This window comes from Kryptolebias marmoratus, linkage group LG21, assembly GCF_001649575.2.
Source record: "Kryptolebias marmoratus isolate JLee-2015 linkage group LG21, ASM164957v2, whole genome shotgun sequence".
Classification (NCBI taxonomy): domain Eukaryota; kingdom Metazoa; phylum Chordata; class Actinopteri; order Cyprinodontiformes; family Rivulidae; genus Kryptolebias; species Kryptolebias marmoratus.
The window spans coordinates 16,968,544-16,988,595 of record NC_051450.1 but is presented as its reverse complement, the minus strand read 5'-3'; the positions used below and the strand labels follow the sequence as shown (position 1 = coordinate 16,988,595).

The 20,052-nt window shown below is 43.8% G+C and overlaps 2 protein-coding genes across 9 annotated transcripts in view; one reads left to right on the top strand and one right to left on the bottom strand.

The window, feature by feature from the left end:
- The window catches only part of LOC108230414 (solute carrier organic anion transporter family member 5A1), a 32,843-nt gene extending 26,306 nt beyond the window's left edge, over positions 1 to 6,537 (top strand). For all 4 annotated transcript variants that reach the window (XM_025003817.2, XM_025003818.2, XM_017406602.3 and 1 more), the window contains exons 6-10: positions 1,824 to 2,022; positions 4,224 to 4,383; positions 4,486 to 4,727; positions 4,795 to 4,859; positions 5,545 to 6,537. In XM_025003817.2, the coding sequence (XP_024859585.1) occupies positions 1,824 to 2,022; positions 4,224 to 4,383; positions 4,486 to 4,727; positions 4,795 to 4,859; positions 5,545 to 6,002 (1,124 nt within the window). In that variant the 3' untranslated portion in view covers positions 6,003 to 6,537. The remainder of the gene's footprint in view (positions 1 to 1,823; positions 2,023 to 4,223; positions 4,384 to 4,485; positions 4,728 to 4,794; positions 4,860 to 5,544) is intronic.
- Positions 6,538 to 8,069: 1,532 nt separating this feature from the next.
- sulf1 (sulfatase 1) overlaps positions 8,070 to 20,052 on the bottom strand; it is a 74,912-nt gene continuing 62,929 nt past the window's right edge. For 4 of the 5 annotated variants that reach the window (XM_025003814.2, XM_017406598.3, XM_025003815.2 and 1 more), the window contains 11 exons: positions 19,925 to 19,981; positions 18,269 to 18,395; positions 16,758 to 16,962; positions 15,493 to 15,739; positions 15,287 to 15,383; positions 15,121 to 15,212; positions 14,929 to 15,000; positions 14,043 to 14,215; positions 13,814 to 13,956; positions 12,971 to 13,094; positions 8,070 to 9,679 (listed from right to left, as the gene is read on the bottom strand). In XM_025003814.2, coding sequence (XP_024859582.1) covers positions 8,832 to 9,679; positions 12,971 to 13,094; positions 13,814 to 13,956; positions 14,043 to 14,215; positions 14,929 to 15,000; positions 15,121 to 15,212; positions 15,287 to 15,383; positions 15,493 to 15,739; positions 16,758 to 16,962; positions 18,269 to 18,395; positions 19,925 to 19,981 — 2,185 coding nt within the window. In that variant the 3' untranslated portion in view covers positions 8,070 to 8,831. Of the gene's footprint in view, positions 9,680 to 11,830; positions 11,865 to 12,970; positions 13,095 to 13,813; positions 13,957 to 14,042; positions 14,216 to 14,928; positions 15,001 to 15,120; positions 15,213 to 15,286; positions 15,384 to 15,492; positions 15,740 to 16,757; positions 16,963 to 18,268; positions 18,396 to 19,924; positions 19,982 to 20,052 lie in introns of all 5 variants that reach the window. The other variant, XM_037973195.1, reaches the window with a different exon arrangement.

Here is a 20,052-nt window from a genome sequence, read left to right as displayed (position 1 = left end):
GTGCGTGAAACAAAACTCTGTTAGGTGGTTAGATTCATTCATTCATTCATTCATTCATTGTTTTGTAACTTTAGTGTAATTAACATTGTTGTGAGAGAAACACAGCTCTACTGTAACATAGGAGTTTACTATTTTAGTAAAATGAAGACAAAATGATTTAACATTCTACATTTTAAACCATTTTTTAATTGTGATTAGCATTAGTGAGGTAAGCCTGGTTAACTAAGTTTAACAGCAGTTTCTGTAAATATTCAGGACGGTAACTACAGCTTGTTTCCAGCAACATTTTAACACTACTTTTGTTGTCATAAAGTGAAGTTTTTAGTATCTTGAATTAGCTTTGATAGCCTCAGAGTCTGATGAACCAAAGGAAGGTGAAGGTGAAGAATGCAGCCACATGAATTACCACCTGTTTCCTGCCGGGTTAAGGAGCTGCTGTGTTCGTTAAACCTCGCTGCAGGAATAGAGCTGTAACACATCGCACACGCCCCTCTCAGCCACAGGTTTAACCTCGACCCCCCCCCCCACACACACACACACACTTTGCTCGGCGCTCTCTCTCTGTCTCTTTCGAAATTGCACCTTTCAGTCCTGTCGTTGTTTATTGCGTTTCTCTGAGGCGTCCGTTATTCGTTTCTAGGACGTCTGCAGGGCATCATCTGAAAAACCTCTCGCATTAATGTCGGCGAAGTTGTTAATCCAGATGAGATCTTTAAACCATTTAATCCCACATGATAGTGTTTGTGTGTGTGTGTGTGTGTGTCAGAGTGGGTATAACATCTGAGGTTGTGTTGCAGAAAACACATGGTTTCAGCACAGAAACGTGCACTTCCATGATAATAATATAGTCCAGTCTGTCACTAAGTGTGCTTTGTCTCTCCCTTTGTCCACACAGCCAAATGACACTTCTTTGTGCTTTTATCATTTCTCTGCCGATGCTCTTTCTGAGGACCGTCCACTGACCCCATCTTTTCTGTGAGCGAACTCGAGGGCTGCCACGTGCTGCCGCTCTGAGCCATAATTTCTGCCCCGATGGCAATCGGCGCCTGGTCCGTCTTACTCGTAGTGCCGCCTGTTTTCGCCCTGTCAGTTCGAGTGGCTCCAGAGGACTTGTTGCACGTGTCGTAGCCTGACATGACTCACTGCTAACCCTCCCCCTGTTGCACTGATACAGCAGAGCCTGTTCTGGTAAATGAAGTCCTTCCACTCTTGGCTTATTTAGTGGAAGTCATGCTGACTTTTTCTATTTAAATCAGCTAAACTCCACGCAGGTTTTTTATTTTTGTTTTTTCTATTAACAAGCTCACGTGGTGTTCATGTGAATGTGCTCAGACTAACATTCTGTGAATCAGAATATCGCCTGCTGCCAAACGGAGAAGGCAGACCGTGTGTGTTTGTCTGTTAGCGAAATATCTCCGAACAACTGGATGGTTTTTAATGGACCATTTTGATCATTAGATGGAGATCTACAACTAATTACCTTTTGGAGTCACAGCCAGCTAATCCAAAAAACCACAGAAATGACTGCAACTCAGTCAGTTTTACAGATACTGAGGTAAAATTTGACGTGGTAGTAGCTGAGTCATTCACAACACACTCTGAGAGTGATATCCCATAACTGACTTATTATTTTTTCTTTTTTAGGGTTTACCAAAATAGCTTCTGCTTCATCCTTTCCCAACACAGGATGATCTTAGCCTGAAAGGGAATGCTTGGTCACATCTCCAGACACGTTTTTTTTGTTTTTTTCCTTTGCTTCCCGAACTGTCCGCAGCTCTTCCTTCATCTCACCGGCGTTCCCTGTCCCCCTGCCGTCTTCACAGGTCTAATCATCGTGCCAAGCGCCGGCGTAGGCATCGTGCTGGGGGGCTACATCATCAAGAAGCTGAAGCTCGGGGCGAGGGAGTCGGCGAAGCTGGCCATGATCTGCAGCGGGGTGTCTCTGCTCTGCTTCTCCACGCTCTTCATCGTGGGCTGCGAGAGTATCAACCTGGGAGGCATCAACATACCCTACACCACCGGGTGAGGAGAAACCCACCACTTCATCCGTTTCTTTCATTTACATGTTCGTTTAGTTTGTGCCAGAGCAGTTTGAACAGGTGAAATCTGTTTTTGTCAGATTTCTCTCAGGTGTGTGAGAGATAAACAGCGTGAATCATTTTGTAAGCTGCATCTGTGTGGGCTCAGGATGCTGTCACCGGTCCCGTCATCCTCACGCGTTGTGGCATTGTGTGGCAGCGTGAACGATTAATTAGCAACACTCGCATCTGCTCTCGTAGTCCCGGTGAATCACTCCGCCACCTCTATTTCTGAACGTGCGGCGCAGTTAGCAGGCCGTCGTGCGATGTGTCACATGAACACGGAGGCATCATCTCTGACCTTGGATGGTGCAAAAAAAACCCAGATTGTGTCATACATCTACTGTAGTAACATCGTCACTCATCGCACTGTTTGCAGACAGAATGCAATCATTTATAAAGCCTTTAAATTATATATTTAATTGGAAACTGTACGAAGACAACAACAAATGCTAAAATGGTCTCTGTGTGTTTTACCCATCAGCTCAAGATGCACAAACACATCCTAATCCCGCCACACAGACACAAAAAGAGGCATGAATATATCAGTTTCACAGAGGAAGGGACAAACCAGCCTTCCTCCTGCTTGTCTGCACTCCTCCTCAGGTTCACACGTGGCTCTGCTTCACTAACAAGCTGATAAAAAATGACAGAGCCAAGAGGCCTGTCAGCTTCCATAATGTTCTTAAACAGTCCGTCCGTCTGCGGTCTCTGGAGCAGCTGCCTGATTGTTGTGCCGGGCTCGGACTTAATTAAAAGCTGCAGCAGACGTAACCCGTCGTTTCCTGCTGCCCGTTTCTGTTATAAAGTTCTCCTTCTCTCCTTCTGGGTGATTTAATTAGTTACTTAATCACTTTTTACTTGGTTACTTTTTAACTATTTAATAACGCTTTTGCTTAGCTATTTTTGGTTCCTTATTTGTTTAAGGAACACTTAAATAAATTATTTCACTTTTTAGATTATTAGTTCCTTCTTAGTTGTTTATTTTGGTTATTTTTTTTATATAAAAGATAATTACTTTGTTACTTAATTATGTCTGAAATTAGCTTTTTTTTTAAATAATTTAGTCAAAAACCTGAAATGTTTAAGAAGACGGGAACAGTAGTTAAATTGTTTTTTTCTTTCTTTTATATTTACATCCTACTTTTTAATTACTTTGTTTTTGTTTACATTTGCTTGCTTACAGAATTATTTATTTTTCTTTGATAAATAATGACTATTTGTTTGTATCTGTTGGTCATTTTGTTATTAACTAAGTAAATTATTAGTTGTTTACTTTAACTAGGCTTTTAATACCTTATTTACTTTGTTCAGACTTATTAAATTTACCTAAAAACTTTTACTTTGGCAAATATTTCTTTTGTTCCTTTTTTTCTTTTCAGATGGTTTATTTTTCTTCTGTGATGTACTGGATGAAATGTGTTCAGGAAGTTTGCAGTCCAGTGGTACTGAAGCCAATTTATTTTACTCAAACACACACACACACACACACACGGTCGTAAAGGTGTCACTGATATTTCAACACGAGTAAATCGGAAGCCCCGCTGACAGCTGATGTGAGAATGTTGATGATTCTGTTAAATTATCTGCTAAATTTAGAAGCACACATGATGAATATAAACTGGCAGTGTACGCAACCCGAAAGTATATGAAATGACAAAACTGGTCCTGCTTAAACATCTGATTATCAGATCAGAAATGTTCAGGGATGTGTGGGATGTGTGACCCCATCACTGTTGGGTTTTCTGTCCCGGACTGTTCCGTACTGCTCAGGGCAAAGCTTAGCAGAGCAAACCTGGGCCACGCTCCACTGCGTCTGGTTTGGACAAAGCCAGGATCCTGTTTTACTTACAGGAACTGTTCCCACAGCGCCTGGGAACCCCAGTGAATGAGTTTGTCCCTTCCTCCTGTCTGCAGATCAGTTATCTCACACAGTAAAGGATGAAGGAGGAAATCTGAGCCTCAGATTAATAAGAAGTCTGTAAAACAACTGAAGACATTTTTAGAAGTGACACTTTATTTCTGCTATAAAGTTCTTTAAATGAAATTATTTCAGTTTCACAGTTCCTTGGTTTTCCAAATCAAGTTTTCTGCTTTCTAGAATTGTAAATAAAAATAGTTCTGTCGTATTCTTTGTTTCTGCAGTCCGACGCTGACCATGACCCACAGGAACCTGACGGGTAGTTGCAACGTAAACTGTGGCTGCCGGATCCACGAGTACGCTCCGGTCTGCGGCTCCGATGGCATCACCTACTTCAACCCCTGCCTGGCTGGATGCAGCATTGTGGGCAACGACAGCACCGGGGTGAGGACAGCTAAATCTGCATACTTCCTGTTTCTCCCGTCAGATACCCGCTCGGTCCAAAAGACTGCAGAAAACGATGAAATATTGTTGCTCTGACCACAGATCAGGAACTACACGGACTGCGGCTGCGTGCAGAGCAGACAGGTCATCACGCCGTCCTCCGGCGGCCAGGTCAACCAGCTCCAGCTGGTCATCGTCAAAACGTACCTGAACGAGAACGGCTACGCCATATCAGGGAAGTGTGACCGAACCTGCAACACACTCATCCCCTTCCTCATCTTCCTCTTCATCGTTACACTCATCACCGCGTGCGCTCAGCCCTCCGCCATAATCGTCACGCTCAGGTAAGGAACCGACTCGGCTCATCGTCCAAGTTCGGTGCAGCGAAACTGATCTTTTGTTTCTCTTTAGGTCTGTCGATGAACAAGAGAGGCCTTTCGCACTCGGGATGCAGTTTGTTTTGCTCCGAACTCTCGGTACGTTCCTGTTCATAAAGTTGTTTAATTGTTAACCCAACTTTGGGAAAGTTTTTAAAAACCTGTAATGAATTACAGTAAGTCGAGCTTCCTGAGCAGTTCCCGTTCACACGCCTACAATAACACTTCCTCCCTTCATGCTTCACCTCACTGACAGCAGTACAGCAGCTCTGTATGAACTTCTGTCACCCTTTGTGTTGTGTTATAGAGAAGCTGCAGCCTGCCTCTGATCAGCTCCATATCTCCACTGAACACAAAGCTGCTCATCAAAGCCTTCACTCAGTGAGATCAGGCCCAACTCAGACTAAATGCTGCCACCAGGTGGTGGAAACCAAGAGTTTCATATTTCATATTATAAAGATTTATTAGGCACACTGACATCAGACTTAATCCTGAAGCTGAGGCACATTTTTATTACAAAACTAAGTCAAAAAACAGAAAAAAAAATCTCTGTTTATTCTTAAAGTTGTTATACTTCATTAGGATTTTGGAGCTGCTGTAATAGAATTTGACATTTCCAGGCCTTGTAGTTCAATAAATGTTTAGTCAACAGGGTCATGATGTAAATATATAGCAGCTATTTTGCCCAAAACTAGTTTATAAATAAGGACAATAATTCTGTTCATGTGTTTCCTTAGTTTCCTGGCAGTGAGTAAAAGGTTTTGTTGCAACTCTCCTTCCTCAGCCTACATCCCCACACCCATCTACTTCGGTGCTGTGATCGACACCACCTGCATGCTGTGGCAGCAGGACTGCGGCGTGCACGGCTCCTGCTGGGAGTACGACGTTACCTCGCTGCGCTTTGTCTACTTCGGCCTGGCCGCCAGCCTCAAGTTCGTCGGCTTCATCTTCATCTTCCTCACCTGGTACTCAATCAAGCACAAGGAGGCGCGGGCCGAGCGCTGGCGCCAGCGCCTTCCTCCGCTGGGCACCGTCAGCGAACTCATCTGCCATGCCGGGGGCCAGAAGAGCCACGCCCGCACACGCTCCTGCCCCGTGTTCATCCCGCCGCGGCCCGACCCGCCGGCGGCGCTGCGGCTCGACCGCGGCCGCAGCAGCTTCAGCTGCCCCGGCAACGCCCTCAAAGCAATAACTCCCCCCGTCCTGCTGCCGTATCACCACCGAGGCTCAGCCCACGTCTGAACGCACGCCCACCTCCCCGGGGTTCCTCATCGTGCCTTCCTGTTTGGGTTTCTGCACAGCGCGGCGTCTGCTTCGCACCGACCGGCAGGCAGAGACACAAGTGGGGCCCACTGTACCTAAAAGGGCTGCTCATCGTTCACACAAACGGGAGCTGGAGAGACGTACCATCAGCTGCAGCCACACTCCACGTCACGGTTTGGACGGTGTAAGAACATTTAATGGTGCTACTGGTAATGGGCGGGGCATTAGAATCTCTGTACAGACAGGTGAGTCATCAACATGGCGTCTAAAGCACAACAGACAAACCTGCACTATGCAAAAGTCTGCATACAGCTCCCTCTGTGTACCTCCTCTTGTGTCACACACAAACTTATCTCGCTTTCCCACAGCAGAGCGATCCTCTCGTCTGTGTTTTTATTTTTCCCAACAAATACTTCTGTGTCCTTAACAGTGCCTCTCGGGCTGTTTCGGCCAGTCCAGTACACAAAGCTAGCTGTCAGGGTTTAACGCTCGCTACAGAAAAAAAAAAAAAAAAGCCAGTAACTGCGACAACACTTGCTTTTCTGCCCTCAACTTTTGTAACTGGAAGCGGCTGTCGCAGATCTCAAGTTACGACCGTTTCCCAGCGCCTTTGCAACATGTAGCTCGAATCAGAAAAGCACCGACGAAACAACGGCGCGCTTTATTATTAACCAAGTGGCAAACAAGGCGACGAAAACAGAAATCCGTTCTGACTTAGTGCTGAAGCTACTGTAGGTCCTGAAGATGTGAAAGCAGGTTTGAAAATGAGTCCCGAATGTGGTTTATTTTCATCCCTTTGTAAAACAAACTCCTTCAAACTATGAGATGCATCCTTTTGGCTTTGTAGTGTAATCTAGTGGTCATCAGATGTACATAGTAGTTGTTTAGCTGTTTAGACTTTTAAAGATTTGGCTCTGCAAGCATGACTCAAAACATCAGCAAGAAAAATCTGACGAGTCCATTTTCTTCGGGTGTGTGTCGCCATCTAGTGGACAGAGGATTATGTGATATGTGCTGCCAAAGTTGAGACTTCCTGGACTATAAAAAAAGAAAATCAAGCAGTTTAATTTTAAATTTGCAGGCAGAAAGTGTGGTGTTAAAGTATTTCTTTGGTGGTAAAGTTCATGTTCAGAGAAATTTGCTTTAATTTTTTTTCTTTCTATTCAACTTTAAAATTGTAATGATGCTTCTTGGGCTGTGATATCAGATATCTAACAAACACAAAAAGTCCACCTTGTCACATTTTAAAAGCCAAATGTTTATTTATAGTTTGATTTGCTTTTATTTAAGCACTTGCAAACAAACGAGGAGTCTAATGCTGTGAATTACAATTTAAAAAGTTACCAGTTTTGGTCCGGAGTGATGGTGAAAGTCGTTCAGTGGTAAAGGCTATTCGAAGCATGTATTCAGAAGTGATTGTTTTGTAAATAAAAAAAAACAAATGAAGCGTATTATAGAGCTCACATGTAGCTAGAGGTGTATTTATGAACTAACCCATGACATTGTAGTTAATTAGACTTTAAGATAAAGAAAAAAACAATGAATAGTATTAACCACATTAATCGGGCTGACGTTATTTCATGTTGGGAGGGAGAAGGGTTGTGAAATTTTATTTATTGTGTCATTGGGGGCTTCACTGATCAAATAGAAATGCCTGATTTATGCCACTCAGAATGTCCTCTTTATCTGTACTGTTCTCTACATTGTCACACAGTTGAACTGTAAACTTGAGCTTCAGCCTGGTTGTCCCGATTCTCTTAGCTGCATCTGCAGACGAAACAGCCTTCTGCCGTTGAGACAAATAAATCAAACAGCTACACAACGTTTGCACTGACGTCTGACTTTACAGTTCACCTGCTGCGTCAGCGTCCAGCTCTCCAGACGTCTGAACGGCGAGCACAGAGGACTTGATGTGAAGGTCGGCCGTTGCTTTTTGTTCCCCGGGAGCGAAAGTCGAATCGATGTTTGTGAACACTTGGTTTACAAATGCCTTGAATACTTGATATTTGTCATTAAAAAACAAAAACCCTGAAAAAAACCAACTTGTTTGAGTTTGAAACGGTTTTATTACCAGCGTCTCGGCCTTCCTTAAACCAGTTATTCAGATGTTTTTGTGAAATCTGATAAAAGACAGTATTTTAAAGCTGTTCTGATGCCATTTCTACAAACTACCGTTTTCAGTTACATTCATCCATTTGCGCTCTAGCCTTCAAAACCATCATTCAAACAACATCATTAACGTTGCACAGTAAACATTTTCGGTGTTTTCTTACCCAGAAACTTGATTGTCTGAACTTGAATCACTGCCACGCTGATAAACTGAAAGTACAAAATGGAGTTTATTTGAACAAATGTCTATTCTGTTGGTTTCCCTCCAAACAGCAGAATTGAGTTCTTTTGTTTTGGCAAAGAAAAAACAAAAACCTGATGTGGAAACTAAGTGCATTTTGGATCTTAAAGTTAACGGTTTACAGTAACATCATTCATCCTTTCACCTCACTGCTTAATAAAAACACTTTATTAAATATTAATAAACATCAATGTATCTGTATGGAAATAATCTTTAAAACCAACTCTGACATTCAGCTGCCTGAAGGCTTTTATTTTTATACTAATATTTATATGTACAGCTGTTTACATTTATTAGTAATGTTTACTAATAAATGCAGGCACCAGTAAAAAAAAAATATATAAACAGTTTTAATACTTATCATACAACTGACTGACTGAGGCTGCAGCGTCTGTCACTATGGCAACCAGGAGCTCTCAGCCTGCCTCAGAGGGTCTGATTGGAGGGTTTCAATTCAGTTATTTATATAGCGCCAAGTCACAGCCGCTGCCCTCGTAGTCCAAGCTGAGGGGCAGAGACGGCTGAGGGGGGGCGTTCAGCATCACCCCGACAGTCTGGGTGGGGGTTCTGGCCTGCACCTTCGGCCTCAGGCTCTGCGGGTAGAAAGGGATGAAGCCTTGGGCCTGGAAAATGTCCTCTTCGTCAGGGTCCAGCCTGTGGCCGGGACCGTGTGGGCTGTTGGCCCCTTCGAGCTTGGGTTCTAGTTGGGCTTGCAGGCTGGTGTGAGTACGCATGATGGCGCCATGTTGCGTCTCCAGCTCTGTCATTCCGTTCCCACTGAACGTCTCCTCCTCCTCCATCTCCTCCAGCTGCCGCACGTCGCTCCGGAAGGCGACCTCCGCTCTGCCCGACGGAGCCGACCCCCCGAGTCTGCGCACGGCGCTGCTCTCGGGGAGGTCGTTCGCAGCGGGATCCAGTTGCTTTCCCGGTGTGGGCAGTGCCGGTGGCGTTCTGCTGGGGACGGGGGTGGCGACCGGGCCCGACCAGACGTCGCCGGTGGAGGCCAGCTCTTCCCCGCTGCCCTCTTCGAGGCCTCCACCCCCGGCCCCAGAGCCCAGCTCTGGCAGGGTGGAGTTGTCGAGCGTTTGGGTTTGGTTGTTTCGGTTTAAAACGTGTCTCAGTGCAAACATTTTATCTACGTCCTTCTGGAAGTTAGCCCAGTTGTCTGGGCTGGGGCTGTAGTCAGGCCTACATTCATACAGGCTTTCGTTTATGCTATACAAGTCCTCCAGAGCCTGCCAGTTCACCTCCTCATCGGTCAGGTTGGGCAGCTTAACCCTGTCGTCCGTCCCATGCCGGCTGAGTGCTGCCAGAGGAAAAGAAAAAAACACGACTTTAGGGTTTCTGGAGCAAAAAGAAGGACGAGCTCTTCTTAAGACATGCAGCCGTGCCCAGCTTCTGGTTCTGACTACAGCAGGCGACACACACACACACACACACACACACACACACACACACACACACACACACACAGTTGAAAGCAGCTGCAGATAAACAGCACTCACACTGAGCTGAAGCCAGGAGAAGTGCAAACATGCTGCCCTTTTCGCTAATTTACATTAGAAAGACAGACTGAAACGGAAAAAAATATTTACTGATCCATCATAAACTAACACACTAAGCTGCAAATTAAATATATGATGGCAAAGTCACGTAACCTGGAATATAAAGCAGAGGGAAAATAAAAGGAAAGTGCTCAGAAATACGAGAAAGTTGCAGCTAAATGGTTTGTCCCCAGAAAATAAACAAAACCTGAAGAAACAAAGTGAACCCACAGCAAAAGCAGAAATTAAAGTTGAAGGTCTGCAAGAAAAAAAAAAAAAGAAAAGTGCATCAGTGTGGTTTTGGGTGGCTGTCCTGGTGTGATCAGAGCTCCTGGAACTACAGCTAGAAACTGAGAGACTCACAGGAAGGACAGGCTCGGCCTCCTCTTTGACCGCTTTCGATGCTGCTGTCGCCTGGTAAGCAGGTGCCAGAGAGGTCAAGAGATTAGCACCCGGTCCGGCGAGTCCGTTTCTACCTCTAACAAATGGCCACGGGTGGAGATGAGAGCTACTCCTAACGTCACGTAACGCTGGAACACTGCAACGAGGTTGCTTGTGTCGACGTGGAAAAGGAAGAGTTTCACATTTTGGGGGCAACAAAGGTTGGATTTTTATTCAAAGCTTAATGAGATGACTGATTATCCTCTCATGTCTGTCTTACATATAAAGCTACGTTCGGATGATGTTAGCTTAGCATGAGTCTGCCTTTCTCAAAGCAAAAAAAACAACAAAATATCAGATATTATATCTGCTAACCAGCACCACAGAAGCCAATAAAATGACTTCAGAAAGCCAACACATTCTCTCTATAAACATGTACTCTGTTCTTTTTTTAATCCTAAAATCTAAATGAGCTTCAGTTGTGCTTCATAGATGAGTCTTTGTTGTAAATCGTCTGTCGGGCAAAAAACCCCTCCTATCTCCACGTTACATCATTTTCATGTTTTGCATAAATTAACTTTATGGTCACATTTCATATCTGTCCGAGTTTTTCTGGATGACTATGCCGTGAAAAAGAGCTTACGACCACACAGGGTTTAATTAAGTTACCCCCCATTTTCCCCCCCATTACCTGAAAACTGGAAATTTTTGGATATGAGGTTTCTGCCCGACAGAGACGACATTTAACACACAGAGAGAAACGCGCTTTCAATCATCTCATTTACTTATTCCCCAAAGTGTCAACCTGTTCCTTAAAGCTGCAGTTCAGAGCTTTTGAAACAGGGTTCTGTGCAGAGGCTGCAAATAATCATCTTACCTACTGTAGATAACTCTTCTTGTGAACACCATTTATTAAATCGTGCTCATTTCATGATTATTCACATAGAACTACGTCAGGAATATTACATCCTTTCTGCCAGAATGAGCGTGTAGTAAAAATAATAACATTTTAGCAGCTGGAGTCGTTTTAATCCACTTTCTTTTTGGCCCTGCTCAGACCTGCTGTTCAAAGTTAAACTATTTCTCCAAAAACAGGTACAATACTAATCGTTCATAAACTTTCCACTGAACCCAGTTTTAAAATATCTGGACTACCGCTTTGACCTTTTAAGCAATGAGAAGGATGATGGAAAAAATCATGCTTTGCCACTAAAATGCTTTGAATGTTTGAGTTAAAGCAGCACCTCTCTCCATAAACTAAACTGTTCTTTCTTTACGAGGTATCTGAGCTGATTACATGTTTCAAGTGGCTGCAGATAAAGCAGATGAATTGTGTACACAGAAGTGAGAAAAATAAAAAGTCTGTAGGACTTGTTAGCATGTTCCCAGCATGCAGCCACAGATGAAGCATCAGCACTCCATGGATGGATGGATGGATTAGTGGGAATGATGCAATTCGGCCCATGCAGGTGTTAAAGAAAATTAACAACAAAAAGCTGCTGAAGAGGAAGAAAACAAAACTTGGCGGATACCTGTGTGGCTCATAGCTTCCTCCATCTTTACCTCCTGATCGGAAAAAATAAAAGCAATCGATTGTTAATGCTTGGAGTCAAAGGGATGTGGGGGAAACAGATCAGTCACACCGAGGCGTTCTTCATGCACGGCTGCTACTCGCTACGGAGAAACTCGTTATGAGGAACGACGGGGGGAGGAGGGAAAAAAAAGAATAAACAGAAGGAAAGACATTCGGAGATGAAAAGAAGAAAACAAGAAAAGTAGGGACTGATTTCAAATGAAAAAAATGATCTGATGAGTTCAACAGGTTTTCCCCCTTCAAAGCAAATACATGAGGTTATAAAGGGTTTTTTCGCCAACAAAAACATCCCTAAGTGTAACCACAACAGCAGTTTTACTGGTTGAAGGAGCTGGCATTTGGTTTGGTGAAAGTAGAAGATTTTAGGCTGTTTCGGGACACGTGTTGGCGGGCTTCAGACTCAGCTCCAGCAGGCCAGGACTGAAACAAAATCAAGTTTTCTTTGCGCAGTGCAGCTGCTCTCGTGCTCCGCTCTCAGACGGGTAATTAAAGGCACGAAAGTTTTTACTCCTCAGGTCATAAACGGAGCGGCCGGTTCAAGCCGCACAGCAACGCTGCGGGCTTTTACGTCCCCGTGACACGACTTATTAACCACGTGCATTACGGAGACGCCTGCACCCACCGAGAACGGCAGGCTCGACTGCAGCGACTCAAAGCCAGGTCATAAACCGTAAAACAGACTCAGGAGGAGAAGATCCAGAGCTGAAAGAGAGGTCAGGCTGTGTGTGCGTTACGGTGAACAAAATGTTAAACACAAGTCTCAGTATAAATAAAAAATAAAAAAAACAAATGTCCGTTTGAAATTTATGCATCCATTACTGAGTGGATCATTCCCAAACACATGCAGCATGCAGGTATGTGAAACACACACCATCCAAACTGAAACAGACTCACAGCAGAGGACAGGAACTGAAATCCATCATTAGATTACAATAACGCAAAATTTTTTGCGCGTAAAACCACAAATTCTTTCAACAGAATCTGTTTCAGTCATCGGTGGGGGGGGCTACCACTACAACCAGTCGACCTGTCCGAACGTCCCACTCAAAGCCCGCCCAACAGGAGGGACTGTTCTCACCTGCGTCCAAGCCTTTAGGGCGAGGGCTGCACTGCTTGTAGCCTTGGCAGCTCCTCATCTCCATGAGCTGAGCGTGGAGCGAGCTCAGGACCTCCTGATCCACCGAAAACACCACGTTGGTCAGCTGCAAAGTCAGCACAATCACACGTCTTCGTTTAATACCAGAAGGTTGTTCGGAAGGCTTTTAACACATTTCAAGGACTGATATTAACACTTAAAACACAACACAAACTTAATTATCCACACAAAATATTCCAAACAGCAGCCTTTATATTCATACGTCTTCCAAAGATAGATTCTAGTGAAAGGTGAGCTTTTTGTAATTATATTAACTGTTTTCCTGCATGTTTGTATATTTAAGTTATTGCCCACAGCTATGAAAGGTGGAAGATGATGTAACTGCTTGAGTCTATGTTTCTCTATTAGCAAATAGAAAGGATTTGAGTGAAACTTTTAAAAAGTAACTATTGTATGTACATCTACAACTGATTCATCAACCTGAGCAAACCCAAAAATGGCTGCGACTCAGTCACTTTTACAGACGCAGAGCTAAACTCTGATGTGGTAGTAGCTGAGAGTCACTCCCAACACAGTTTAAGTGCTGACAAAGTGACTGAAATCTTTTTTCTTTTTAATTTGGCATGTGGCAGTGGGCGATGTGCCTTTCTTTCAGGTTTTTGTGAACCATGTGGCACCAACAAAACTCAAGTCTACAAGGGAAAATATTCGTTTTCATGGTGATAATTTTTATCATGAAGCTACTAAAATATACTGTTAATAGTGCGTTCAGACCCCGTTAATAAAAGTGGCTCACTGAATCACATCACACAGATCTGCGCCCACCTGGTAGGGGTCACTGTTGAGATCGAAGTACTCGAGGAAGCCGGTGGAGAACTCGCAGAAGAGCGTGTTGTGGGTCTCGTTGATGGTTCTCAGGCACCAGTAGGTGTTGTTGTTGGAGCTGGTGCACGCACAGAACCCGCCCACTGCGAAAAGAGAGGACACCGTCACCACCGGGACCACCGGGACACGGTCGCCGGGACTGGAGAAGCTCTGGGCTGAGACTACGCACGTGTCCAGAAGGGAGCGGTCTGCCAGTGGTCGTTGTTGTGTGTGAAGCAGGTGAGGCCTGGCAGGCTGCAGTCGTCTCCTTTCCTCTGGCGTTTCTTCTCCTTCCTCTCCTTCTTCCTCCGGCGGATCTCGTTGTACAACTGGGCCTTCGCGTCGATTTCGTGGGCGGCTTCCCTGTCGCACAGAAACACGACAGATTTTCCTAAATTGTGATTCAAACGTGACATCAGCCCCTGCCCTCTCTGGTGACGGTAACCGCAGTAATGAAAGACTCAAAGGGGACTTCCAGAAGGCCCCGTGTGCACAGCCTGTTTTATGTTTAAGCTCTTCCTGTGGCAGGTTTTCTTTAGGATGACATCTGAGCCACTGTCCTCTCTCTCTCCTGCCTTAACAAACAACAGGCAACGTTGAAAAAACCCCCAGCTGTTTCGCATTGGTGTGATTGCGATCCCAGCGTTTCCTGGTGCAAGCTGATCACAGCGTTTTCAGGGACTCGATGATCTTTTTCCCCTTTGGTTGATTCATTCCGTTTTTTCCACGCAGCCCAATCGCTTCCAGACGCACACATGAAAACAGAGCCACTGCCAAACATCTGCTTTATCATTTCAACTCCGTTCAGGAACAAAAACATTTAATGAAATTTATAGATGGCATGCTTCTTCAGAAACCTGGGAGGATAATAAACACCATCAATGCATCACGCTACGGACACTTCTGATATTCTAGTCAGCGATGAGATACAATTTTTACAGCCTCTGGCGTGCAGAGAGCCCAAGAACTGGAGCAACATTTGCACAGTTGTACAAACAAATCTGAACGCACGCTACCTGCATACTGTTGCAGATTATATAAGTGCAAAATCACAAATAAAGAAGACAGAAACTCACTTAAACGGATGAAGTTGATCATTCCTGTTCTTCAGTCTTTCCGCCTTGTTTCGGAGTCCTTTGTTGTAAAAACTATTAATAAAAACAGAGAAAAGGACTAAAAATGGTGGAAAGAACAATGATGTGTTTGTGGTATAGGCCCTGAAACTATAATTAATTTGCATTTTGTACAGTAATAATAAACCAAATAACCTCTTTCCACAGTCACACTCATCTGGTCGCGTCCTCTTCAGATGGCCTTTGACTTCTCGAAGGTTCTTGATTTTGCCTTGAAGTTGTTCAATCTAAGAGGAAAAACGATGCGAGGTCAGCGCTCCGAAAAACATTCACGGCAAAACTCCCAACAAACATCGCGCACCTCCTGGTCCACGTAGCTCTTGTGGTCTTTCCACGCTCTGGAGGACTCGTAGATTTCTCGCTCACAGTGGACGCTGTCGTTCATCAGGATGTAACATCTAAAATCAAAAATAAAAAGCTAAATGCTACTTCAGACGAGGATAAAATATGCTTAATTGAGTTATCTCCTGAGGTACTGAATATTCCAAGCAGGATGGTTTTTCTTACTTGTGTGTAACTTTCAGGGAGTTCGGGTATCCCACCGTGTTGGTATCATCTGCCAGCATTTCCTCTGAACCTTCGTCAGAACCTAAGTTCAACTCCGAATCGTCGGAGCTGTAGTGGCGTTTGGAGATGATGCGGCGGCGGATGGCTGACTGGTCGTCCGCCTGCAGGTCGATGTCGTATATCTGGCCCTCGAACTCCACGGACAGCGATCTGGTGGGCCGGGTGTGGACAAAGCGAGGGCGAAAACCTGTGAGGATACAAGAAACTTGAGCTGAGCGGCATCAGATAAAACCATCTTGGTTCTGAGCTCAAATATTTGGCTGTTTTGCAAAGAAAACCAGACTTTCTTCTCAGCCTTAAGAGGCAGTTCTGCTTTATCACTTCTTTTCTGTTCAGTGCTTGTAACTTACTTTTTCTAGAGGATATTTTTTTAAATTTGTTAAGGTTTTTAAATCTGACTTATGGATCATCCGAGCACAAAAATACTCCTAAGTTCAAACAATGAACCAGTGTCGTGTCCACCCAACATAAACCATTTTTGTCACAATTTGCTCAGTTTTCTTTACTGCTTAAATCTGCAAAAAATTACAAAAAGGTAACATGGACTTGTATTAAAGAGCATTTCAGTACCAACAATGTGATTCCCAAAGAAATACCAGCTGAAGTTTCCATACAGTAGATCACATTTAGATGACATCCCTAACAACACGTCTTTACTCCTCTTAACTTTTTCATTTAAACAAATCGATTGTCAGTAGCTGACAGCTTCATCCCTGTAACTCTGTATGAGTCCTGTTTCAGTGTTTTTTAAAGCTTACATATTTTATAAGTTTGTAGTAAGACTTCACAAAGTAATGCATCTTAGAATTAGCTGGTAACACTCTGAGACACTTTGCCAAAGCAACAATAGAGGGCGCCACATTATTCAAAAAGACAACCTCACACATCAAGTAACAACTAGACCTGTTGAAGGTTGTTTGCTTCTTACAAACATCTGACTCCTTTCAGACCATGAATAATAAATGAAATTATTAAAAATTAAAACCAAGCCCGAGGTGTTTTTGCTGACTGCTCTCTTCAAGCAGTCCTGAACAGACATTAAAACCAGCATTATAACAGTAAAAATCTAAACCAGCTGTGGGATTTCTTATGACATATTAAAATAAAATCCTAAATACGTAAATACGCAGTTCTGTATTGTTTAGATAACATTTTTATGTAACTGACTGCACCAGATTAGGAGAGAACAGTGATCGTGAACTCACGCTGGCCCGATGACTGCCGCTGGGAGCGCCGATCGGCTTTAGATGGTTTGTACAGAGCATCCTCGCAGTCACACTCCTTTTCTCTGTTGTCGTAGCTGCTGCGGGGCTTCAGACTGTGCGTCCTCTTCCTGGAGCTGTCTTTTGAGCCACTTTTACACTTCTGTAACCTCCACTTCCCCGAGATCTCCTCCACGCAGCGCCATTTCTGTGCCAATGCAGAAAGGAGAACAAATATTCCATCATAAACACGATGGACAGAGCTGAAATGTGCACAGTCCAAGCAAGTACCACATTCTTGGTGCAAGGAATACATTTGTTCTGTAAGACATTTTAAATTTTGAGAGAATTTGCAGTAATTTTGAGGGTTTCTTTTTAAAAAAATCTGAGTTTGTGGGAGAGAAGCTGCAGCATAAATGAACCAAAACCACCACACGAGATGAGTTGGGTTTGTCTGGTGTCAGTAAAAACAAAGAGGAAACCCCAATTGCTCCCCTCGAACACACATTCCTCCTGGAAAAGAAAGTTTTTAAACTAATTGCTGTGACTGAATACACACATCTGCAGAGCGTAGTGGAGAGGGATCAGCGCTAAGTGTGGGAACAAGGGTCCAAACAAAGAGGCGGAAGGCAGATCGGGTTTCTTCTGCAGGAGCTTACAGGACCAGCAGACCGTTTATGTCTGCGTCAGACAAGATGTAAAAGAGAGGCATGAATTGTATCTTACAGGATGAAAAGAAATCCGTCGTCTTTATCCTTCCCCTTTATCCACCCTGCTGCGAGTGCTGTAACCCGTTAAGACAAAACGTGACAGCAGTATCAATGCAGCAGTGTGACAGCAGAAAATGATGAAACAACGAAGAAAGAGAGGCTAAAAAAGAATAACTCGGACTGAAACGCTTACTTGGCTTCCAACAAATGTTACTTGAAAACCATATGGGTTTGCAACTCCAGATCAACTCTCCAGGATGCTTGCTGTTTTTATTTTTGTCAGGATGATAATACAACATGAAGCACAAGTGGCAAAGCACCGCAAGACCTGACTCCAACTCAGGTTTATTACATGCAGCTGAGACTCTGCACGCTCTCCTGAGCTCTACCCAAGTTGCTGCCTTTAATAAGTGATTGTTGCATACACACATTTATGTGGTCTTAAAGTGGATCTGGATTGCATTAGTCAGACCGTCAGAAACTCTGCCCGTCATTTACACTACCTGAAATTTGTAACAATTTGTATCGCTCTGGCCTGTCTGCTCCAAGGCCACTAACTGTAGCATCTGGCTGCTGGTCTGCCAGAAAATTATTGGGTGGAGATGAAAAGGAAAAGTGCCCACAAATTAATGGACCACAAAACGGCGCGAAGGAGACCAATTATAAACCAAGTGATGCGTTCAGAAATGGCTGTTTCATTAGTAGTGGAGGACACTATTAGCAAGGAACCAACTAGGTTTTCTCCAGTAGATGTCAGAGGAGCTCATGTTTAAACATTTATTTGCAGAGGATTTGCACGTTTACCTGTCCAGGTTGTTCGCACGACATTGGGAATTCGGCCTGCTGGCATGTCGCCTTGATCATCTTGTGCCTGGGAAGGCTGTTGGTGTGCTGAGTGCTGATGGAGTCGTCCTTCTTCCTCAGGATCTTACTGCAAGACAAAACATGCAAACAGAGAGAAGGGGGAGCGCTGTATGAGGCAGGGTCAGCACATTAATAAAATGAGCTGAATTAAACGACAAGTTAGGTAAAATGCTCCTGACTATGGGTCCTTATTCTAGGCACGGAGCTCAACTCTGCTGCTCTAGTTCATTTCTGACCTATTTGATGAGCTAACAGCTAGTCTGAGTGTGGTCAAGACCAAAGTGGAACGCTGCCATCCTAAAACAACAAACAAAAGATTAGAGCAGTTTGTGTGAACGCTAGTTTATTACCCTTTACACCATCCCTTTGGCATCACATAACTGTTTACATAGATTTCTATGGGGTTTTGCTGCTGCAAATAGCAGCTAGCTGTAGCACTTCGCATAAAGCCTGGCGAATTTCCTGCAAGAATGTCATATTTCTGCCAGAATAACTGTGTAATGTAAAACTGATGGCAGCGTAAAGATTTATAAAATAGCATTTTCTAAAGTGGAGTTGTTTTCAGACAACAGCAATCCATTTTGATCTTAATCTCATTCGAACTAGCCGTTAGCTCATCATTCTGGTCAAAACTGCTTGGATTAATGAGGGGATATCTTGAGAGAAAGCCCCTACACAGTAAAGGTCACACACTTTGTTTTGTTCAGAGTTGTACATGCATTCACCAGCTCCAAATCAGCAGGTAACTGATCTGTATGTGTGGCAACAACAGCAGCTTCTTTTATACCCTTCGGTATTGCAGACATGACGCCGGCGAGTGAGAAAATTAGCGGAAAGGAGATGGGAAGCCAAAGCCAGCAGTTAAAAAAAAATGATAGAGGTGAGAACAGTAGCTGTAAGGAAATATGTGACATACTATAATAAAAAAGATTGTTATACATGCCACCAGCGTATTCTGGATTCAAACAGAGTTATTGTACCTTTTTTTTCTTCATACCCATCTGAATCTTGAAGACGAACTTGATGGGATTATATTTCCCCTCTAAATGTCATGCCTCTGTCAGATTAGAGGTATCACTTTCTACAACAAGCATCTCAATGGAGAGGAGAGGTTACATAAAAAGCTGACAAGGGTTTGTGTGACAAAACGTATTATATCAAATCCCGTGCAGCGCAAAGAAAACAAGACTTGGGGAAACAGTCAAGTGTTTGAAGCAACGTGACCTCTGGTGACACGTCTTGTGGTTGGATTAAGTATCAGCATCATAAAACTGGATAGCTTGTGTTTATTTTGGATAAATCTAACTTGGATACGTTACTGAAATCAATCTCCCTTTGTTCAAATGCAGGTTAAGTCAAGTGTTATGCACTCAGCATTTCTCTTACGAAGACAAAGACTTGGTTTATTTTCACTGCGATACCTCAACCGAACAGCTAAGAATAGTTCAGTCTCCTCCACAGTTTCCTTCCAAAAGGACTGTGGTGAGGAAACGTCTGCGAGACAAGAAGTTGATTTAAATTGTCAGCTTTATACAATGCTTGACGGTGACATGATGTGTCGGTGGTGTGGAGAGGGAACACAGAACTCCAGCTCACCCTCGCTCCACCAGGAATGTGTCTCTCCAGACTTTAGGTTTTCGATTGGGCTTGAATCTGAAAAAAACAAGAACGGACAAAGTTTACGGAATCCATCTGCTATATCTGCATGTCAGGCACAAAGCTCG